The sequence below is a fragment of the Somniosus microcephalus genome, chromosome 6, assembly GCF_052327205.1.
Source record: "Somniosus microcephalus isolate GS21.2 chromosome 6, FLI_Smic_1.0, whole genome shotgun sequence".
NCBI classification, from domain to species: Eukaryota; Metazoa; Chordata; class Chondrichthyes; order Squaliformes; family Somniosidae; genus Somniosus; species Somniosus microcephalus.
In genome coordinates, this window is record NC_140992.1 from 88,708,883 (window position 1) to 88,732,814 (window position 23,932).

Sequence of the window (23,932 nt, forward strand, 5' to 3'; positions counted from 1 at the left end):
TCCGGGAAGGCGCCGAACACCTTGAGTCTCTTCGCCGGGAGCAAGCGTAAGGAGCGCACGTCAACCCAAGCACCCAACCTCTTCAACCACCATCTGCCCCACCTGTGACGGAGATTAGGTCCCGCATTGGACTCTTCAGTCACCCGAGAACTCATTTTTTAATGTGGAAGCAAGGCATCCTCGGTTCAGAGGGACTGCTTAAGAAGAGTTTTCCCCCACTGCCTCCAGATCATTGATTGATTTAAAAATAATGAAGAGCAATAGTCCCAGTACGGATCCCTGCAGGACCCCACTAGTGACTGGCTTCCATGCAGGATCTCTATCTTTAATAACTTCTGTCTCTGGGAATGCAGCCAGTTCCTTATCCAGCCCACCAATCCCACAAGACTCGACTTTGTTCAGTAGCCTTTTGAGTGGCACTTTTGTGAAAGCCTTTTTTGAAAGTCAAGATGTGCAGTGTCAACGTCCTCCTACTTTGTAATTTCCTCAAAATAAAATCAACCAAGTTGATGAAACAGGGCTGCCTTTTCCAGAAACTTATGCTGAGATTCCCTAATAACCCTTTCTCTTTCAATATGATTGTGCAGTGCGACTGTTGGTAAATAAGCACCCTAGAGTATATCTTTAACTGGTGGTATTGAATTAATTTAAATTAATTAAAGGGGTAAGTCATGCCAGGAGAGCCCAGCCCCGTGTTATGCTCCTCTTGCTCTGTGGGAATTCGGGGACGCTGCCAGTGTCCCTGATGACCACGTGTGCCAGAAATGCATCCAGCTGCAGCTACTAACGGGCCGTATTGAGGCGCTGGAGCTGCGGATGGATGGGTTGTGGAGCATTCATGATGCTGAGAGGGTCGTGGATTACACGTTTGATGAGTTGGTCACACCGCAGGGTAGGGCTGCACAGGCAGAAGGGAAATGGGTGACCACCAGGCGGAGCAGTAGAAGCAGGCAGGTAGTGCAGAAGACCCCTGTGGCCGTCCCCCTTTCAAACAAGTATACCAATTTGGATCCTGTTGAGGGGGATGACTCACCAGGGGAAAGCAGCAGCAGCCAACTTCCTGGCACCGGGGGTGTTGCTGCTGCTCAGGAAGGGAGGAAAAAGAGTGGGAGAGCAATAGTGGTAGGGGATTCTATCGTAAGGGGAACAGATAGACGGTTCTGTGGCCGTAGACGTGACTCCAGGATGGTTTGTTGCCTCCCTGGTGCCAGGGTCAAGGATGTCACTGAACGGCTGCAGGGCATTCTGAAGGGGGAGGGTGAACAGGCAGAGGCCGTGGTTCACATTGGGACCAACGACATAGGTAGGAAGAGGGATGACGTCATGCAACAAGAATTTAGGGAGCTAGGTAGCAGATTAAAGAGCAGGACCTCAAAGGTTGTAATCTCTAGATTACTCCCAGTGCCACGTGCTAGTGAGTATAGGAATAGGAGGATAGAGCAGATGAATGCGTGGCTAAAGAGTTGGTGCAGGAGGGAGGGTTTTAGTTTCCTGGATCACTGGGCCTGCTTCTGGGAAAGGTGGGACTTGTACAAGTCGGATGGGTTGCACCTGAACCAGAGCGGGACAAATATCCTTGCGGGGAGGTTTGCTAGCACTGTTCGGGGGGGTTTAAACTAAAATGGCAGGGGGTTGGGAACCTGAGCAGGGAGAAAGAGAAAGGAAAACGGGGATAAAAGCAAAAGATAGGAAGGAGAAAAACAAAAGTGGCAGTCAGAGAAATCAACGGTTTAAATCAAACGTGGCCACAGTAAATAATAATTCTAATAGGTCTAAGAGAGTGTTAAAAAAAACAAGCCTGAAGGCTTTGTGTCTTAATGCAAGGAGCATTTGTAATAAGGTGGATGAATTGGCTGCGCAAATAGAGGTAAACGAATACAATTTGGTTGGGATTACAGAAACGTGGCTCAAGGATGGCCAAGACTGGGAACTCAACATCCAGGGGTATTCGATATTCAGGAAAGATAGGCAAAAAGGAAAGGGAGGTGGGGTAGTATTACTGGTTAAAGAAGGGATTATTACAATTGTAATGAAGGATATTAGCTCTGATGATGTGGAATCGGTATGGGTAGAATTGAGAAATACTAAGGGGGGAAAAAAACATTAGTGGGAGTGGTATATAGACCTCCAAACAGTAAGGTGGAGGTTGGGGATGGCATTAAAAGGGAAATTAAAGAAGCGTGCAATAAGGGCACAGCAGTCATCATGGGTGACTTTAATCTACATATAGATTGGGCTAACCAAATTAGTAACAATACTGTGGAGGAGGAATTCCTGGAGTGTATACGGGATAGTTTCCTGGACCAATATGTCGAGGAACCAACCAGAGATCAGGCCATCTTAGACTGGGTATTATGTAACGAGAAAGGATTAATTGGCAATCTTGTTGTACGAGGCCCCTTGGGTCGGAGCGATCATAATATGATCGAATTCTTCATTAAGATGGAGAAGGAAGTAGTTGACTCAGAGACAAGGGTCCTCAATTTAAATAAAGGAAACTACGATGGTCTGAGGAGCGAGTTGGGTAGGATTGAGTGGGGAATGGCGCTCAAAGGGTTGACTGTGGATAGGCAATGGCAAACATTCAAAGACCGAATGGATGAGCTACAGAATTTGTTCATCCCAGTTTGGCATAAAAATAAAACAAAAAAGGTGACTCAACCGTGACTAACAAGGGAAATTAGGGATAGCATAAGATCCAAGGAGAGGACATATAAATTGGCTAGAAAAAGCAATAATCCTGAGGATTGGGAGCAGTTTAGGAGTCAACAAAGGAGGACAAAGGGATTAATTAAGAAAGGGAAAATAGAATATGAGAGTAAGCTAGCGGGAACATAAAAACTGACAAAGCTTTTATAGATATGTGAAGAGAAAAAGATTGGTGAAGTCAAGCGTAGGCCCCTTGCAGTCAGAATCAGGGGAATTTATAATGGGAAACAAGGAAATGGCTGACCAACTAAATACATACTTTGGTTCTGTCTTCACAAAGGAGGACACAAATAACCTCCCAGAGATGCCGGGGAACATAGGGTCTGATGAAAGAGAGGAACTGAAAGAAATCAGTATTTGTAGGAAAATGGTGTTAGGAAAATTGATGGGACTAAAGGCCGATAAATCCCCAGGGCCTGATGGTCTACATCCCAGGGTACTTAAGGAAGCGGCCCTAGAGATAGTAGATGCATTACTGGTCATCTTCCAGCACTCGATAGACTCTGGAACGGTACCCATGGATTGGAGGGTAGCTAATGTCACCCCACTATTCAAAAAAGGTGGTAGAGAAAAAGCGGGGCATTCTAGACCGGTAAGCCTGACGTCGGTAGTGGGGAAAATGCTAGAGTCTATTATAAAAGATGTAATAGCAGAGCACTTGGAAAGCAGTGACAGGATCGGACAAAGTCAACATGGATTTACAAAAGGTAAATCATGCTTGATTAATCTACTGGAATTTTTTGAGGATGTAACTGGTAAAATAGATAGGGGAGAACCAGTGGATGTGGTGTATTTGGACTTTCAGAAGGCTTTCGATAAGGTCCCACATAAGAGATTAGCGTGCAAAATTAAGGCACATGGGATTGGGGGCAAGGTATTGACTTGGATAGAGAATTGGTTGGCGGACAGAAGGCAAAGAGTTGGAATAAACGGGTCGTTTTCCAAGTGGCAGGCAGTGACTAGTGGGGTACCGCAAGGATCGGTCCTAGGACCCCAGCTGTTCACAATATATATTAATCTGGACGAGGGAATTGGATGTAATATCTCCAGATTTGCAGACGACACAAAGCTGGGCGGGAGGGTAAGCTGCGAGGAGGATGTCAGGAAACTCCAGTACGATTTGGACAGGTTGGGTGATTGGGCAGAAACATGGCAAATGCACTATAATGTGGATAAATGTGAGGTTATCCACTTTGGTGGCAAAAACAGGAAGGCAGATTATTATTTGAATGGCAATAGATTGGGAGAAGGGGAAGTGCAGAGAGACCTGGGCGTCCTTGTGCACCAGTTGCTGAAGGTAAGCATGCAGGTGCAGCAGGCGGTTAAGAAGGCAAATGGTATGTTGGCCTTCGTAGCAAGAGGGTTCGAGTACAGGAACAAGGATGTCTTGCTACAGTTGTACAGGGCCTTGGTGAGACCGCACCTTGAGTATTGTGTGCAGTTTTGGTCACCTTACCTGAGGAAGGACGTTCTTGCCATGGAGGGAGTGCAGCGAAGATTCACCAGGCTGATACCTGGGATGGCAGGAATGACTTATGAGGAGAGATTGTGTCGATTGGGCTTATAATCGCTGGAGTCTAGAAGATTGAGAGGGGATCTCATCGAAACCTATAAAATTCTGTCAGGTCTGGACAGACTAGATGCAGGAAGGATGTTTCTGATGGCCGGGGAGTCCAGAACCAGGGGTCATAGTCTAAGGATAAGGGGTAAGCCATTTAGGACTGAAATGAGGAGGAATTTCTTCACCCAGAGAGTGGTGAACCTGTGGAATTCTCTGCCACAGAGGGCGGTGGAGGCTAGTTCATTAAATATATTCAAGAAAGAGTTGGATATATTTCTTGAGGCTAAAGGGATCAAGGGATATGGGGAAAAGGCAGGGACAGGGTACTGAACTTGGATGTTCAGCCATGATCACATTGAATGGTGGAGCAGGCTCGAAGGGCCGAATGGCCTACTCCTGCTCCTATCTTCTATGTTTCTATGACTCTAATGATCCTTTCTGGATTATAACTGTCCATGGGAGCAATTTCAGTCCCGGCAAGCTATTAAATGTTGCTGTGACTATCTGCACGAACATCTTTGCGGAGTTTGGCGCAAGCGCGCAGTATCACAGAGCTGCGCATGTGCACTTTATCCCCTTCTGCGCATGCATGCTGTTTACTGAAGCCGCGCATGTGTAGTACCCAACAATTGCGGCCAGCACTATGGGCCATGCTTTCCTCGGTTCTGTAAGAAGGTCACTGGATCCGTTGGCGGCCGGGTAGGGGGTGAGAAAGAGAGGATCGAAAGGGGAAAGAGAGGAGATCGGAGGGGGTAGCGAGAGAGGATCGGGTGTGAGGGGGAAGGGGGGCTAAATGAGAATGAAACATGATCCAGGCGGTAAGACGGATCGCGTTCTTCCAACCCCACCCCCTTTACACCCGCACCACGTTCTCCCTCTTCTCTTCTCTTCCACCCCCCCCCCCCCCCAAAGATCTGGTTGCGTTCTCGGAAAGCTCTGCATGTGTGGCAAATGACATGATTGGACGGGACAAGTCCTGATACTGTCACTATTCACTTCATACCCAAAAAACCTGTTAACAATCCGTGACCCCGCCCCCCCCCCCCCCCCCCACCACACACTGCCCTATCTATGGAAGGTCAGGAACCCGGGGGGAGGAAGGTAGATCAGGAACTTTGGGTTGGGGGGAGAGAGGTTAGGAACTTGTTGGGGTGGGCAGAAACTTGTTTGGGGGGTGGGAGAAGATATTAACCTGTGAGGGTGGGCTCTGTTCTGTCTGGAGCCTGGCAGTTGGAATAGCTCAAATTATACTTTGCGAAGTACTTGAGTACTTAGGCAAGCAGGGTCTAATTACACATTCCAGATAAACTGCTGGGTGTGTCGTCCACCAAGGTGACCAATCAGAAATCTGGTGTTGGAAATAAATGTGACCATTATACATGAACAAGTGGCTTGGAGAAAAAGAAAGATTTGCATTTTTATAGTGCCTTTCATGACCTCTGGGCATCCCAAAGCACTTCACTTCAGAAAGTACTTCATTGACTGTAAAGTCACTGTTGTAATGTAAGAAATGCGGTAGCCAATTTGCACACTGCAAGCTCCCACAAACAGCAGTGTGATAATGACAAGATAATCTATTTTTGTTATGTTAATTGAGGGATAAATAATAGCCAGGACACTGGGGATAACTCCCCTGCTCTTCTTTGAAATAGTGCCATGAGATCTTTTGCGTCCACCCGAGAGCAGACGGGGCCTCGGTTTAATGTCTTATCCTAAAGATGGCACCTCTGACAGTTCAGCACTTGCTCAGCACTGCACCAGAGTGTCGGCCTAGGTTGTTTTTTTTTTGTGCTCAAGTCTCGAGTGGGGCTTGAGCCCACAACTTTCTGACTCGGGCGCGTGTGCTACCCACTGAGCTACGGCTGACACGTCATATGAGCACAGCCACCATTTCTTTGAGCAGCGAGGGTGAATGCCTTTGGGGCCAGCAGCTCGGAATCTTGATCACTAATTCTAGCCAGGACTATATCTGCATCTACTTTGACCAGTTTAAATTATAGCATCAACCCAATGTTGTATTGTTGAATCTGCACTTGGTCCCTTTAGCTTTAAAATATACTTTAAAAAAAGTCCTCTTAGCAGATCCTGGTTTCCTTTATAAAACTATTCTTTTTATGTCCTGTTCTCTTGATGTAAGTACTTCAACTGCTTCACTATTGGGTTAGAAGAATATTGTTTTCCTCTCTTTTGTTTTGTAGCTATCTATTTTATATATTATGCATTATAAACCCATTTGACTTTTGCCATGTAGTTGTGCCATATTTTCCTTTCTGGTTCCTCCTAAATGTTCTAATCCCCTATTGTGAAGAAGCTTTGCTACATAGCATTTAGCAGTGTGTTGCAACTAAAGGAAAGCTAGACAAGCCCATGAGAGAAAGGAATAGAAGTATATGTTGATAGGGTTAGATGAAGTAGGATGGGAGGAGGCTCGTGTGGAGCATAAACACTGGCATGTACCAGTTGGGCTGAATGGCTTGATTGTGTTGTGAATTCTCTGTTAAGTGCATTATAATTCTGAGAAAATGTGAAAAATGGTAAGATCTCAATTACAGTTTCTAGAATTAAAACCTGGGACAGATTGTGACCGTCAATAACTTGTCCAGATATACTGGATAAGTTTAAGGAAAAGATTGTCCCGAAAGAAAACACCTGGAAATGCTTGGGAGATTTATTCAGCAAACCATTCATAATCGAAGCAGTCACGAGCATATTGCAGAAAATATTAAGTTCTGATTATTTGGATGCACTAACCTAGTACATGCCTCCTCCCTTGACTGCTGTGATGGATTCAGTTAATATTTACTAAAATATTAAAATGTTAAATGGCAAGATACTGCACAGTGCCAATGTACTCATCAGTGTGATATATAACTAACAGCAGTTATAAATAGTTGCATTTTAATATGTTTGAAGTATTGAGTTTTTTGTAATTTGGAGCCAGAGGATGAAGTGACCATTTTCATTTAACGGTTTGTCACTTCTACAAATTGAGCTTTTTAATCTGCAGAATTTGTTTTCCTTTTTTAGAATATTGTTTTAAACATATTCACTATACTTCTAGGAGATGCTTAAGAGACAATATGTCTTGCTTTTCTTTTTTGATATGTAGCATTCAGAAGACTTAAAAGGAATCTTGTATGTACACGACTGATTTCAAGTGATTGATCCCTTGACTGAAACGATTGTACTCTTCAATGTAATAGACTATTCCCTAGGTTTCACCCCACCAAAGGCTGAGTTTACAATGATTATTTGTTTTCCTATTTTCTTGTAAGTTTTTGATCCTGAAGATAGTGACTCATATTGATGGACATTTGTATGGGCGTAAACAATTCTTCAGTACCTTGTCGAAGTGGCCAGTCTTCATTTGTGCTGCTGGATAATGTTTGTCAGCAGGCTGTTCCTGTGACTGATGACGGCTAAACTCAATGCTGTCCTCGCCTAACTTCAACATGTACACAGGAGTCACTGGATAAGGTTTCAAAGTGGGAACCCTGGCTGTGTTTTTCTTGGCAAACTGAGCACAGATATGGGTTGAACCTGGGACCTCTAAATTTGCATAGCTCCGTATTGCATTTCTTTTTAAATTGCCAAATCAATAGGCTGAAAATTACATAATCTAACACCTACTCTTTTGTGCTTTTCAAATGCTGCAGTGATGCTGTTCAATGTTAAAAATAAGTAGGGACAGTATAATTTCTGTGTAAACTGTAGAACATAAAAAATAGGAGTAGGGGCAGGCCATTCAGCCCCTCGAGCCTGCTCTGCCATTTAATGAGATCATGGCTGATCCAATTTTGGTCTCAACTCCACCTTCCTGCCCGCTCCCCATAACCCTTGACTTCCCTGTTGCTCAAAAATATGTAGATCTCAGCCTTGAATATATTCATTGACTCAGCTTCCACAGCTCTCTGGGGTAAAGAATTCCAAAGATTCACAACCCTCTGAGAAGAAATTCCTCCTCATCTCCGTCTTAAATGGGCGGCCCCTTATTCTGAGACTATGCCCCCTCGTTCTAGATTTCCCCCATGTGGGAAAACATCCTCTCGGCATCTACCCTGTCCAACCCCCTCAGAATCTTGTATGTTTCAATAAGATCACCTCTCATTCTTCTAAACACCAATGAGTATAGGCCCAACCTGCTCAACATTTCCTCATAAGGCAACCCTTCCATCCCAGGAATCAACCTAGTGAACCTTCTCTGACTGCCTCCAATGCAAGTATATCCCTCCTTAAATAAGGGGTCCAAAATTTTACGCAGCACTCTAGGTGTGGTCTCGCCAGCGCCCTATACAGTTATAGCAAGATTTCCCTACTTTTATACTTCCTCTTGAAATAAAAGCCAACATTCCATTTGCCTTCCTAATTACTTGCTGCACCTGCATGTTAACCTTTTGTGTTTCATGTACGAGAACACCCAAATCCCGCTGTACCGCCGCATCTGTCGTCTTTCTCCATTTTAAATAATTTTCTTTTCTATTCTTCCTACCAAAGTGGATAACTTCACATTTTCCCACATTATACTCCATCTGCCAAATTCTTGCCCACTCACTTAACCTATCTACAGGAAACTTTGTGCTATCCGGCACCGACGGGACCGAGCTGTTGCCGTTCCCTCAAAACTGCCGGACACACCAGCGTTAATGTTGAAGCATACGGAGCTTTTCATCTCCGTATCTGACAACAAACACTGTTGCTTAGCAACAGCTTCTAAACAGTTGGCCCGTACCTTGGAAGCGTCTCTCTGAAGCTGTTGCTAAGCTACAGAGACTTTGCAGAGCCTGACTGTTGGGGGGGAAAAAAAAGCCACAAGAAGGAAAGAAGGAAAAAAACCTAACAAAACGGCTCCTGATTTTTGCCGGTGGCTCAAGCTTGCCGAACATTTAGCCTCCGGATAACACAAAGTTTCCTGTATATCCCTTTGCCGACTCTGTCCTCCTCACAACTTGCTTTCCTACCTGTCTTTGTATCGTCTGCAAATTTGGCTACAATACACTCGCTTCGTTCATCCAAGTCATTAATATAGATTAAAAATAGTTGAGGCCCCAGCATTGATCCCTGTGGCACCCCACTAGTTACAGATTCCCATCCTGAAAATGACCCATTTATCCTGACTTTCTGTTAGTTAGCCAATCCTCTATCCAATCTAATATATTACCCCCAACAGCATGAGCTCTTATCTTATGCAGTAACCTTTTATGTGGCACCTTGTCAAATGCGTTTTGGAAATTCAAATACACTACATCTACTGGTTCCCCTTTATCCAACCTGCTTGTTACCTCCTCAAAGAACTCTGATAGATTTATCAAACACAATTTCCCTTTCATACAATCACAGAGTCAATGTGGTTTTATTATGATTTTCTAAATGCCCTTCTACTACTTCCTTTAACAATGGATTCGAACAGTTTGCCAATGACAGATGTTGGGCTAACTGGCCTATAATTTCCTGCTTTCTGTCTCCCTTTTTTTGAATAAGGGTGTTACATTTGCGGTTTTCCAATCCGCAGGGACTTTTCCAGAGTCAAGGGAATTTTGGAAGATTACAACCAATGCATCCACCATCTCTGTAGCCACTTCTTTTAAGACACTAGGATGCAGGCCATCGGGTCCAAGGAACTTGTCAGTCTTTAGACCCACAAGTTTGCCTAGCACTTTTCTCCAGTGGTAGTGATTGTTTTAATTTCCTCCCTTTTTGCCCTTTGATTTTCTACTATTACAGGGTTGTTTTTAGTGTCATCTACTGAGAAGACAGATACAAAATATTTGTTTAATGCCTCTTCCATTTCCTTGTTTCCCATTATTATTTCCCCAGTCTTGTCCTCTAATGGACCAATGATTATTTTAGCTACTCTGTTCCTTTTTATATACGTGTAGAAGCTATTACTGTCAGGTTTTATGTTTCTTGCTAGTTTACTCTCCTAAGCTATTTTCTCCCTCTTTTTTAGTCATCCTTTGCTGGTTTCTAAAATTTTCCCAGTCTTCCTACCACTAATCTTTGCAACATTTTATGCCTTTTCTTTCAATTTGATGCCATCATTAACTTCCTTGGTTAGCCATGGTTAGTTCATCCTTCTCTTCGAGTCTTTCTTTCTCACTGAAATATATCTTTGTTGAGCGTCATGAAATATCTCTTTTTAAATGTCTGCCACTGCTTTTCTGCCGTCTTGCCTTCTAATCTATTTTCCAAGTCCACTTTAGCCAACTCTCTCCTCATACCTTTGTAAATGCCTTTTATTTAAGTTTAACCTTTATGTAGGCTTGGAATTGATGAAATTTGTTTTCTAATTTGTGATGAGTACTAATTTTATGAAATTTGTGTGTATTTCATATTCTCTAAATTATATTGAATTGGACACTTAGTTGTCTCATTTTCTTTTGATCGGATCTTAAGTCTGCATTAATGGTCTGAGAGCATAGCTGCAGTGAGTAGTTTGCAGGAACAAGATCTGTTACTATAGGCAGCCCATCTGTGATTTGCAAACTTGCTTCTAGTCCATAAATATTCAATGTGTTTAGACTGCAGACAGAAGCATTCGAGTTCTTAAAAATATTAAAGGAAAACACTCATGCCTGGGAGGTCTACTGGAGTGCCTGTTGACTCAGTTGTGCTCCATACTTATTGACCCCAAACAGTGTGAAACTTCCTCCCCAAGACTGCAAAGTTTTATCACCTTTGCCTTGAAAGAAAGAAAGACTTGCATTTCTATAACGCCTTTCACAATCACCTGACGTCCCAAAGCGCTTTACAGCCAATGTAGGCACCGTTGTATTGTAGGAAACACGGCAGCCAATATGCACACAGCAAGCTCCCACAAACAGCAATGTGATGATGACCGGATAATCTGTTTTAGTGATGTTTAGTGACAGGCAGGAAGGAAGGGGAGGTGGGGTGGCTATGTTAATAAAGGAAGGAATCACTAATACAGAGAAATGATATTGGGTCAAAAGATCAGGATAATGAAAGAGTTTGGGTGGAGATAAGGAATAATAAGGGGAAAAAAACACTAGTGGGCGTAGTCTATAGGCCTCCGAACAGTTGCAACTCTGTTGGACGGAGTATCGATCAGGAAATAGTTGAGGCTTGTAATAAGGGAACATCTATAATTATGGGGGATTTTAACTATCACATTAATTGGACAAATCAAATTGGGCAGGGCTGCCTTGAGGATGAGTTCATTGAGTGTATTAGGGATGGGTTTCTTGAGCAGTATGTAACTGAACCGACCAGGGGGCAAGCAACCTTAGATCTGGTCCTGTGTAACGAGACAGGATTAATTAAAAATGTCCTAGTAAAGGATCCCCTTGGAATGAGTGACCATAACATGGTTGAATTCCATATTCAATTAGAGGGTGAGAAGGTTGGATCTCAAACAAGCGTGCTAAGCTTGAATAAAGGAGACTTTGAAGGTATGAGAGCGGAATTGAGTAGAGTGGATTGGGAAAATAGATTAAAGGGTAAGACGATGCATGATCGGTGGTGTACATTTAAGGAGTTATTTTACAACTTCCAAAAAATATATATTCCACTGAGAAGAAAAGGGTGTAAAAGAAAAGACAGTGGCTAAGTAAAGAAATTAAGGATAGTATTCGACTAAAAGCAAGTGCATATAAGGTAGCCAAATCTAGTGGGAGGATAGAGGATTGGGAAAACTTTAAAAGACAGCAAAACATAACAAAAAGATTGATTAAGAAAGGGAAGATAGATTATGAAAGTCAATTAGCAAAAAAATATAAAAACAGTAAGAGTTTTTATAGTTATATAAAAAGAAAAAGGGTGACTAAAGTAAATGTTGGTCCCTTAGAGGATGAGACTGGGAAATTAATGGTGGGAAATATGGAGATGGCAAAAACACTGAATGAATATTTTGTATCAGTCTTTACAGTAGAGGACGCTAAGAATATCCCAACACTGGACAAACAGGGGGCTATGGGGGGGGGGGAGGAGCTAAACACAATCAAAATCACTAAGGAAGCGGTACTCGGTAAAATAATGGGACTCAAGGCGGATAAATCACCTGGACCTGATGGCTTACATCCTAGGGTCTTGAGGGAAGTGGCGGTAGGGATTGTAGATGCATTGGTAATTTTCCAAAACTCCCTGGACTCGGCAAAGGTCCCGGCAGACTGGAAAACTGCTAATGTAACACCCTTATTTAAAAAGGGCAGTAGACAGAAGGCTGGAAACTATAGACCGGTTAGCCGAACATCTGTGGTAGGTAAAATTTTGGAGTCCATTATTAAGGCGACAGTAACAGGACATTTGGATAATTTAATAGGACAAAGTCAGTGTGGTTTTATGAAGGGGAAGTCATGTTTGACAAATTTGCTGGAGTTCTTTGAGGAAGTAACATATAGGGTGGATAAAGGGGAACCAGTGGACGTAGTGTATTTAGACTTCCAAAAGACATTTGACAAGGTGCCACACAATAGATTATTGCTTAAGATAAAAAAAATCATGGGATTGGGGGTAATATTCTGGCATGGATAGAGGATTGGCTATCTAACGGAAGGCAGAGAGTTGGGATAAATGGTTCATTCTCAGACTGGCAATCAGTAACTAGTGGTCCGCAGGGGTCAGTGCTGGGTCCCCAACTCTTTACAATCTATATTAACGACTTGGAGGAGGGGACCGAGTGTAACATATCAAAGTTTGCAGATGATACTAAGATGGGAGGGAAAGTAGTGAGTGAGGAGGACATAAAAAACCTGCAAGGGGACATAGACAAGCTAAGTAAGTGGGCAGAGATTTGGCAGATGGAATACAATACTGGAAAGTGTGAGGTTATGCACTTTGGCAGGAAAAATCGTAGAGCAAGTTATTATCTTAATGGCAAGAAACTGGAAAGTACTGAAGTACAAAGGGATCTGGGGGTCCTGGTGCATGAAACTCAAAAGGTTAGTATGCAGGTGCAGCAAGTGATTAAGAAGGCCAATGGAATGTTGGCTTTCATTGCTAGGGGGATAGAATATAAAAATAGGGATGTATTGCTTCAGTTGTACAAGGTATTGGTGAGACCACACCTGGAATACTGCATACAGTTTTGGTGTCCATACTTAAGAAAAGACATACTTGCTCTCGAGTCAGTACAAAGAAGGTTCACTCGGTTAATCCCAGGGATGAGGGGATGGACATATGAGGAGAGGTTGAGTAGATTGGGACTCTACTCATTGGAGTTCAGAAGAATGAGAGGCGATCTTATTGAAACATATAAGATTGTGAAGGGGTTGGATTGGGTGGATGCGGGGAGGATGTTCCCGATGATGGGTGAAACTAGAACTAGGGGGCATAGTCTTAGAATAAGGGGCTGCTCTTTCAAAACTGAGATGAGGAGGAACTACTTCACTCAGAGGGTGGTGGGTCCATGGAATATGCTGCCCCAAAAAGCTGTAGAAGCTACATCATTACATAAATTTAAAACAGAAAAAGTCAGTTTCCTAGAAGTAAAGGGAATTGAGGGTTACGGGGAGCGGGCAGGAATTTGGACATGAGTCTTGGTTCGGATCGGTCATGGCCCTGTGGGTAGCGGAGCGGGCCCAGGGGCCGTGTAGCCTGATCCTGCTCCTAGTTCGTGTGTCTAATTCTGTTAGATTCAGGAGATGGTTCTGTGATAGTAGATTGGCAGTTAGGATCAGATCAGCCATGATCTTATTGAATGGCGGAGGAGGCTCGAGGGGCCGATTGGCCTACTCCTGCTCCTATTTCTTATGTTCTTATGATGTTGATTTGAGGGATAAATATTGGCCAGGACACAGGAGATAACTCCCCTGCTCTTCTTCGAAATAGTGCCATGGGATCTTTTACGTCCACATGGAAGAGCAGACGGGGCCTTGGTTTCACATCTCATCCAAAAGCCGGCAGCTCCGACAGTGCAGCACTCCCTCAGTACTGCAAAGTGTAAACCTCTTCTCTGTGACTTAACTAAGTATTTTTGTTGGTGTACTGTTTCTCAAACACTGCCACTGTCATTTGTATGCTTTGCAACCACTTCAATTTTAGAAACTTAAATGCCTAGAATGTCCCTCAGCCAGGTACATGTACTTCAAGTCTTTTGCCATCACTAAGCTCTGATAAATGATTGGTTATTCAAGGTATACTCTCTCATGCTAACCTAGAAAATATCAAAAGCTGATGCAATCCCAAAACAACAAACCGCTCAAAAATGGCCCTAATTTAGACAAGACGACAAGGAATTGGCCGGAAAGTGTAGTGGGACACAGACTTGTCATAACCTAAGCTACAGGTACATAGTTATGATTTAAATCGCTTTTATTGCAGTACAGAAAAACAGAATTAGTAGCAGTACAGTAGTGTATTTGGAAATTTAATCAAGAGGATGTGAATGCTGAAAGTGCAAGTGTAGTTTTTTAGGGTGGTCTGCATGCATTCTATCTACCCTGCAAAGAAAATTAGATTTTTGATACTTATTTGCTGCATTCTCTGCCATTTTGGAACCTACTGTACTCTTGTACTTTTATCCTCCTATTTATAAAACACAATGCTGTGAATGGCGCTCTTATGACTTGCACTTGCAGGGAATTTTGTTTTCAAACCTCGATCTTGACACCTTTCACTGAATCTCAATTCACCTGAATGACACCCTAAATCTGTGTAATTTGTTTTAATTAAATAAAATCTATTACCAATCCAACCCGATTCCCTATTTTATCTCCAAAGGAAGGTGATTCTCAAGTACAGTGACAAGTACTCACAGCCAACTAGTGCCTTTGCATCAGGGCACATCTATATCTCAAACGCAGCAGTTGTAGCCTTGAAGGAAATGAACATCACAACAGTTGGACATGCCCCAGAAGTTTCCGGTGGAGAAAATGAAGCCTTTTTAAAAGCTGCATTTTAGCAACTTTTATGTATATAGAATAAATGTGATTCTGAAACCAAGAATGCATTTAAAATTGTTCTGCCTCAAGTCTGTGCATAACTAACAATAGAAGAAAGCTATTTATCCTTCTACCAGTCCCACCCCCACTCCCCTTCAGTTCCACACTCCAACTGAGAGAACCTCCAATCCCAGTGGAGATTAAGTTAACATTCCTATGAAATGCTGAAACACTGACAGTTAATATTTATACTTTTATGGCTTTCTACACTCCATCCTATTTTTGCAGCCATGGGAAATCTTGTTCAAATTTAAGAACATAAATAGGAGTAGGCATACGGCCCCTCGTATTATTCAGTAAGATCATGGCTGATCATCGACCTCAACTCCGCCCGATCTCCATAACCCTTGATTTCCCCAAGAGTCCAAAAATCTATCTCTCTCAGCCTTGAATATACTCAAAGACGCAGCATTCGCAGCCCTCTGGGGCAGAGAATTCCAAAGATTCACAACCCCGAGTGAAGAAATTCCTCCTCATCTTGGTCTTAAATGGCCTACCCCTTATCCTGAGACTGCCCCCAAGTTCTAGACACTCCAGCCAGGGGAAACAACCTACCCTGTCGATCTCCTTCAGAATCTTGTACGTTTCAATAAGATCACCTCATTCTTCTAAACTCCAGAGAGTATAGGTCCACCCTGCACAATCTCTCATCATAGGACAGCCCCCTCATCCCAGGAATCAATCTAGTGAACAATCTAGTTGCACTGCTTCCAAGGCAAGTATATACTTCCTTAGATAGGGAAACCAAAAATGTGCACAGTACTCCGGGTGTGGTCTCACCAAGCCCCTGTACAATTGTAGCAAATTTATGTCAAGTGTTGGTTTAACTAAATTTCCATTGATGTTTTCCTAATTGATCTGCATTAAAGTGGGCGTTGGCTTTAGATCGCACTTTGAGAGCATTTGCCAAATGTTATCTAAAGTCTACGCTGTACTAATTGATAGTTGGATTTTATGTCAGCACTCTGGAGGGGTGGAAACATTTGTAATACTTGATATCCATTTGAGATGGGGAGAAAATTGGTTGAGGGAGGAAAAAATCAAATGGATTTCCTCTAGATTTGAGCAGTCTTGTAAGCAAATTTGTTTTTGTGCATAATTTGAATTTTTGCATATTACATTATACCTTGCATTATTTTGCATGACCTCCATTTATATTTAAAATGTCATTTTAAGCATCATCGTTATCTGCTCCCACTCATTATGATGATGATGCTACTCAAGGATCGAAATATATCAGTCCACTACAATGCAAGTATTTTATTAGAGAAGGATTAACCGTGTAATTATAGACCTGTTGGTCTAACATCTATTGCAGGCAAGCTCTTGGGATCCATAACTTGTGATTTTAAAATTAATAAGTATTTAGCAATGCACAAGTTAATCAAGGAGAGCTAGCCTGGATTTGTTAAAGGCAAGTTGTGTTTGACAAATTTAATGCATTTTTTGGACTAAATGGATAGATAAAGACCGTGCAGTAGATGAAGTGTATATAGATTGTGTGTGTGTGCACTTGGGCATAAAAGAAGAAAGACCCTTGCATTTATGTAGCACCATTCATAACCTCAGGATGTTCCAAAGTGCTTCACAGTCAATGAGGTACTTCTGAAGTGCAGTCACATAATGCAACTGCCAATTTGCGCACAACAAGGTACTACAAAAACAATGAAGTAAATGATCAGGTAATCTGTTATAATGATGCAGTTTACTGTGGTTAAGTGTGAGATAATGCATTTTAGGAGGGGAAAAACCAGTGATGAGCATATACACCCAATAGAAAGGGATGGGAATATACAATGGAAAGGTACTGAAGGGTGTTGAGATCTAGAGGTTCAATGACAAAATTCCCTGCAAGTGCAGGTAGATAACGTCATAAAACAGCCAACAGCATCCTGTGTTTTATAACTAGGAGGATAAGCGTAGTAGAAGAATAAAGAAGGAACAATAAATTTGTACACAACATTGATTAGGCCACAGCTAGAGTACTGTGCAATTTTCAGCACCCCATTATTGAAATGACATTAAAGGCAGTCAGCATAGATACCAGGGGTGGAAAGCTGTCATTATGAAGACAGACTAGGGATGCTGAAACTATTTCTACTGGTGTGGAGATGCCGGTGTTGGACTGGGGTGGACAAATGTAAGAAATCACACAACACCAGGTTATAGTCCAACAGCTTTATTTGAAATCGCAAGCTTTCAGAGCGCTGCTCCTTCGTCACCTGACGAAGGAGCAGCGCTCCGAAAGCTTGTGATTTCAAATAAAGCTGTTGGACTATAACCTGGTGTTGTGTGATTTCTTACACATTTCTACTGGAGCAGAGAAGGCTAAGTGGAGATGCAATAGAGGTTTTTAAAACTACAGTATATGGGTTTTGATCGTGAATAGAGAGAGAATGTTTCTTCTGATTGGGAAATTAGTAATGAGTCATTTAATTTTTAAAAATTGATCACCGGAGAGTGGTTAGGAGAAATGTCTTTATGCAGAGGGTTGATGGAGCATGGGATAATTTGTCATATAGTGGCTGAAGCAGAGACCATTGTATCTTTTAAGAGAAAAATTGGATAAATATTTGAAGCAAAATAAAGACAGCTTTGGAGAGTCAGCGGGGCAGGCTGATCAGTCTTGGATAGCAAAGAGCCATTGCAGACGCAGTTGTTCAAATGGCCTCTTTCTATGCTGTAAACTTTTTTTATGGTTCTATGTTCAATTTTGACCAGACCAAATTTAGAAGTACAGGAAACTCTCGTTTAAATGGCACCTAAATATCCAGAATTCTCTATTAACCAGCAAAATTCTCACTCAGAAAACAACACCTCAATAGCCGGCAATGTTGCCAAGTCAGAGTCTCCCACGGTGGCCGAGTTAGTCAGTGGGGGTAGTTCTCCAAACTGCCACTACTCTGCTTCTTGGCGCAGTCGGAACACCTCAATACCTCTAACAGGAGTCTGACTCTCCTGCGCTGCCGGTAGTCTCTTCTGGTCCACCATTTTACAGGGGTACTGTGTCTCCCATGCTGCTGGTAGTCATTGCATTGCATTACCCTCAACTGGCAGTACTGTATTTAATCAAGCATCTTCCGCCATCCATTTAACACAACATTCTGTAGGTGAGTACCCAATTACTGTTTTTTAAATTTTTCTTTGTTAAAAATAGCCTCAGTAGATAACCCCCTCTGTCATCTGGAATTTGTGATCAACTGGCAACACGCCGGTCCCGTTGGTGCCGGATATCAAAGAGTTTCCTGTGCTAGCAATTGTCTTTTTCAGACTGGACAATAATCTAGTTCCTGAACGGTGCAGCTTCACTTCTCGCATCTAAAAAAAAAAAAATGTACGATGGATACCAAGTACCAATTTTTTTTGTTATAATTTTTCCCTTTTTAATTTTTTTTCAGGATAATTCTGGAAAAGGAAGGTCCCCGTTCTCTCTTCAGAGGGTTGGGACCTAATCTGGTAGGCGTCGCGCCCTCTAGGTAAGGGGTCCAACTATAAATTGCATTATTTGCAGAAAACTTTGGCCTGGGATGGTGTGTGCAAGATGCAGTCTTGGCGAGTTTGTAAATTACTCATTCTGATGATCATTTTAACTTGTTGGCTAAGGTTAATATAGTTTTTCTGACTTAAGTTGGTGGTTCAGAAAACCGTTTGTTAATTTTTTTTTTTTTTTTTAGTACAGTAGCTTGAATTTTCTAGAGAACATGTATATTCTCTACAAAATGCAAGTTCAATAACAAATTAAAATCATTAAAAAAAAAAAAATTAAATGGTTTTCTAAACCAGTTTATTCATAGAGCAGGTACCTAATTCATACTTTTAATCTTATAAATTAGAATTCTGTCATAATGCACATGAAGATACTGTATGTAAATCACACATTCAAGTTCACTTTTGTCCTTGGCTATTTTTTTGGAGTGGGCTTAGTGGAGGAATCTACTTGAGTGTCACTCCTGCTAACATTTTGTTATCAGTCTGGTCATGAATTGTGGTTGGCTATAAAACTATACTGAACCATTTACTAGTTTCATTGGTGTATACTAATCAGTTTCTTGGCAAATTTAATGTTTTTTTTAAGGCGCAAAGACTTTTAAAACGTGCATGTGTGTCTAAGAAAACAAACTCAACTTGAAGTCCGTTGTGGAACAGGCACAATCGGTGGAAACTCGGCACCCTCGTTATTTTGATCTGGGGGCATCAGCATTAAAGATTGCGGAAACTTAATTTATGTTTGAGTTTCTGCAATCTTTTGTGCTAGTTCGGCCAATTTCACACTGCGCTAATAAAACTAGTGGAAACTTTCTATCTAGCTCTATCTGTCATGTATCAATAAGTGTATAAAAACAGGATTGACATATTTGAGCCCCTTTTGACGTAGCATAAATGAAGGATGTAATTTGAAAGCTAAGTTAGCTTCCATTAATTTATTAGGTAGAGTTAAAGATGCCTTTTTTTTATATCTGCTTGAAATTAATAGACACAGTAAAGTAGCTGCTTTGTTTTATTCCAGTGCTGTTCAGCCAAAAGTGTCACTTTGAGCACTCAAACCTGTTGCAAAATTAAAATAAATGTGCTTAATGGTGTTTTTTCAGAATGATGTTCATAAAACTTAGCAATAGTAATGGCAAGCATATGGCTTGTTGAATTTGCCTTTTGTGACTAAAAGCAATAATGAGGACTAATTAATTTGCTGAGAGTATGGCCTATATCTGTTGAATAAGAACATTAGTGACTATGGACTGAAATGTCGTAAATCCCTCGCTTCAGTAGTAATTCATTAACGAGAACGTGAATGCAGAACATCTGCCAGCATTCAAAGTGCACCTTTCTATAGCTTGATAGGTGTGTACTTATTCAACCTTGCTGTTATTGATGGGAATTTTTTATGAAGTAATACATTTTGGTAATGTTGATTGTAGAAGGAAATTGCCATGACCTTTTATGTTCTGTGGTAGGTTGGGTTAAAGATTAAAGGCAGTGTGAAGCCATTTATGCAAAGTAGACAGCTAAGGGTTTTTATAGCCACTGAACAAAAGCTTTAACATGTTATCGGGAGGATTATTTTTTTTCTTGATTAATGAGTTTTTTTGTGCCACCCTCTTGAAATGCTGTATGTTCAAAGGATTAACCACAAAAGAAATAACAACTTGGTTGAAATCCAGAGTCCATAAATGCTGAATGTCTCCCAAGAACTCAGTGGGTAAATGTACCACGTGGCATGTTACTAAGCTGTGCTGAACCAGCAAGGTCCGTGGTTTCTGTTGGCGTCTGTGCTGGGTCAGTTGGGGTCTCAAACTCTGTTTAGATTTTTCCACCTAGGTTAGGAAGATCATCTGCTGAAGGTGTTGAGTTGTCCTTTGACCTCTGGTGTACTCTGGAAGTATCCCAGACTGCATACATTTTGGGCCAATCCTACTGATCATTCTCTGTAAAATGCAAAATTCTACAGATGTTTGGTAAAGTGTCCACATGCAAAACATTAACTTGTCTGTTCTCTCCACAGATGCTGATTGACCGGAGTGTTTCCAGCATTTTCTGTTTTTACTACTGATCATTATCGTAGCCACTATTGAGCAGCTATCTTCTAAAGCTGCAGCCTTAATCTGGCCAGCCTCGAGAGGGTAGTGCATCTATTTAAAAGGAGAATGACTTTGAAAATAGAAGTCTAAAAATTCATCAGATATTTCAGTGGAAATGACTCTCCTTTGGTGGGAGCAAATGAAAATTATCACTGTGGATAATAATATGGGCAGGTTTCCTATAAATTGTTTTTGGTTTTCCCCACTGGATCTTTAAATTAATCCCTGATCTTTTTCAGAATTTTTTGATCTCCGCTAGGATGGTGCTGGTGACACTACATGTGGCCTTAACATTCCCTAGGCTAGGGAAGGAAAGCATAGCCAGGCTTCCTATCGTTGATCCGATACAGTGGCCCTGTAAAGTGTATAGGCATCAGATCAGCTCAGGATTGAGCTCGGCATGCTCAATATCTGGCGCATTTATGAAACATGACTGGATGAGGTACTAAAGGCTGCAAAAGCTGTGAAGGGGAAAAAAAAATGGTGGATGGGGAATCTATTGTTTTGTTTTTCTTGATTGGATTTCTGGTACAAGATCCTTATGATGGCCCTTTCTGTAGAGATGGCCAAAGATGCTCTTATCTACACACATCTTGATGGGTGGTGTACGGTCAGATGCAGTATCAGATTATGTAAGCTATATCCCCCATATATTTGCTTTTTGTGAATCAAAGATGATCTGATGCATTCTGCATCTGTTTCTCTAGTTTTTGTTTTATGGAAAATAAAAACTTTGAATAATGAAACCAAAAGATATTTCAAGAATTAAATTCAGGCGCACATACCTTTTCTGAAAAGGTAATGCCATGTAGAAAAAGGGCCGAGTTGTTACTATAGTTGTATTTAAATAATTAGTAAGTTATTAGATTTCAGCTAAAACCAACTTTTCACTGGTGGTGTGATCTTACTCCCTCTTGTAGAGCAATTTACTTTGCTGCTTACTCCAGTTCTAAGGAAAAGTTGAACACTGTCCTGGAGCCAGATTCTAGCCAAGTGCATATGGTCTCAGCTGGAGTGGCAGGTAAGAGTAAAACGTGCTGCTTCTTTCCTAATGTACTGTAATGTTTTTAGGAATATACTTAACAATATTTGCAGGGAATAGTCTTGAATTACTTTTAAAACATATTTGTAAATTTCCAAAATTGTAAAATTTAGATGACTTAAACCTGCGTGAGTCAAAAATGTTGCCTGCACAACTTTTATATGTGTATAAAGTGTCTCGTGACAGTTATATGTATTGTCGTCTGCTGTTGTTTCATTTCAGCATTTTTTTATTATGAAATTGAAGTCTACATGGATGCACATGGGAAATTTATGGGATGTTTTATTTTTTAAATCCACTACATATAAATGCTTTCTTAAAATAGAGAAGATCATTGTGATTCAAACATAGTTAGAAAAATAAGTTTTTAAGAAAATGTCTTGTCTGAAGAATTATGAATTACATCATGTACTTGAACAAAAGACTAGCTGATTAAAACACTTCTGACTTAGTTTTGGGGACAATGAAACCTTTTTAGAAGTTGTTTCATAGGTTTGTGTTAACTGTTAATTTTTCAAACTACATAGTTAATGTCTGAATAATTGTAACGAGGTAGATGGGGGGGGGATTTAACTACTTCAGTAGACAAGGTTTAAACAGCCTTATCTGCCTGGATTAATATTCCCTGTTACATAAAATCTCAGCCAATCTCTCCCATGCCTCTTTCCTGCAGTTTTCAATGATTTAACCTTTTTTTAAAAAAGTGTATAATCTATTTAATATGAAAATCATCCAACAAAGCCAGCTGTAATAATGATTAAAACGAGCCATAGTATTAGAAATCTCAGACCCATAACTTTAAACTTAAATGTAATAATTATCATTCAGGGCTTTTGGAGAAATCAATGGCAATTTTTCAAATTTAGAAACTAGATATGGAATGACTTTTATTTCTAGAGATCAGTATTTTCATTAATCTAAAGCAATTCGACAAAAACACCCTACTTCATAGGCAGAGAAGATTTTTCATAAATTTATCTTTCCTGTGTAATTTTGATCATTATGATTACATCATGACAAGTTAAAACTATGACACTAAGAAAAAGGATAACTACAGTTGTACTGGATGAACGTGAACGCTTGTTTGACATGTTACTACTGTGATAGTTGTAGGCAAGACTACGTTTTAACTGGACTATTCATCAAAAAGGTAGAAGCAATTTAAAAAAATGACAAAATATTAACATAGGTGACAAACTAACACGGGACACTTTCTGATTGATGTAAGATGGCACAAATGTCCAAGTTGCTTACTCTACTCATGCCGTGGTTCACAAACTGTATTGAACACAATCTATGGTCTAATAGCTTTTCCCACATCCTTCAAAAATGAATAGTGAAAATTAAGCATTGATTGAGCTTCTCCTGAATTGCTTGATGGATAAATTTTAATTACTACTGAGTCACACAGACCAGGAAGGTCCCAGATTTGATCCCTGGCCTGTGCTGAATTATCTGCTAACAGCTGGGGAAACCGTGCTGCTACAGTTGGCTTTTGCGCACCTGGGTAGGGGTGGAACAGTTTAATAAAAAATAAATAAAAAATAAAAAAAATTCAACTAGGGTTCCCACTCTTAATTCCCATCCAGTAACTCCTTTTTGAAGATGTATGTGTACAGATCAAGTGAGGGCAGAATAATTCTCGTCTGTTGTGTCGCCCCGTCCCACCCCACCCATTGTAAAATGGCCTAATAAAACTCGCTGTCTAGTCTCCTCCCTAAGAATGCCCACTTAGGCAAAGTACCAGATGATGTCTGGCATCCCTGGAACTATACCCCAGTGTGCATCATGGCCTTCAGAATAGGAGGAAATGGGGCATAAAGGAAAAAGTAGAAACCGCAGAATCGGTCATGGAAGAATAATTTCTTTGGCCTTTCATTTGGTATCCAGTTAACACATCTTTGACCCTTTCACCTAAAGATTAATGCATATTTCATTAATGGCATGGTGGTATAAACTGCTTTGTAAAACCATCAACAGCACTGCAAAGATTTTAACAAAATCCAGGATATTCTACCAATAATGTTGTTTTATCAGGATTAATAGTAAAGATTCACAGAAGAAATACAAAACTTTCTTTGTGAAATAAACTAGTAATTCATGAATATGGTGTCATTTTGTTTATTCTGTTGGCCTAAAATTGTTT

At 41.1% G+C, this 23,932-nt stretch overlaps 1 protein-coding gene across 4 annotated transcripts in view; it reads left to right on the plus strand.

Annotated features, from left to right (window-relative positions):
* The window catches only part of LOC147115865 (solute carrier family 25 member 36-A), a 99,130-nt gene that overhangs the window by 35,913 nt on the left and 39,285 nt on the right, over positions 1–23,932 (plus strand). For all 4 annotated transcript variants that reach the window (XM_085990503.1, XM_085990502.1, XM_085990501.1 and 1 more), the window contains 2 exons: positions 18,567–18,644; positions 21,665–21,765. In XM_085990503.1, the coding sequence (XP_085846629.1) occupies positions 18,567–18,644; positions 21,665–21,765 (179 nt within the window). The remainder of the gene's footprint in view (positions 1–18,566; positions 18,645–21,664; positions 21,766–23,932) is intronic.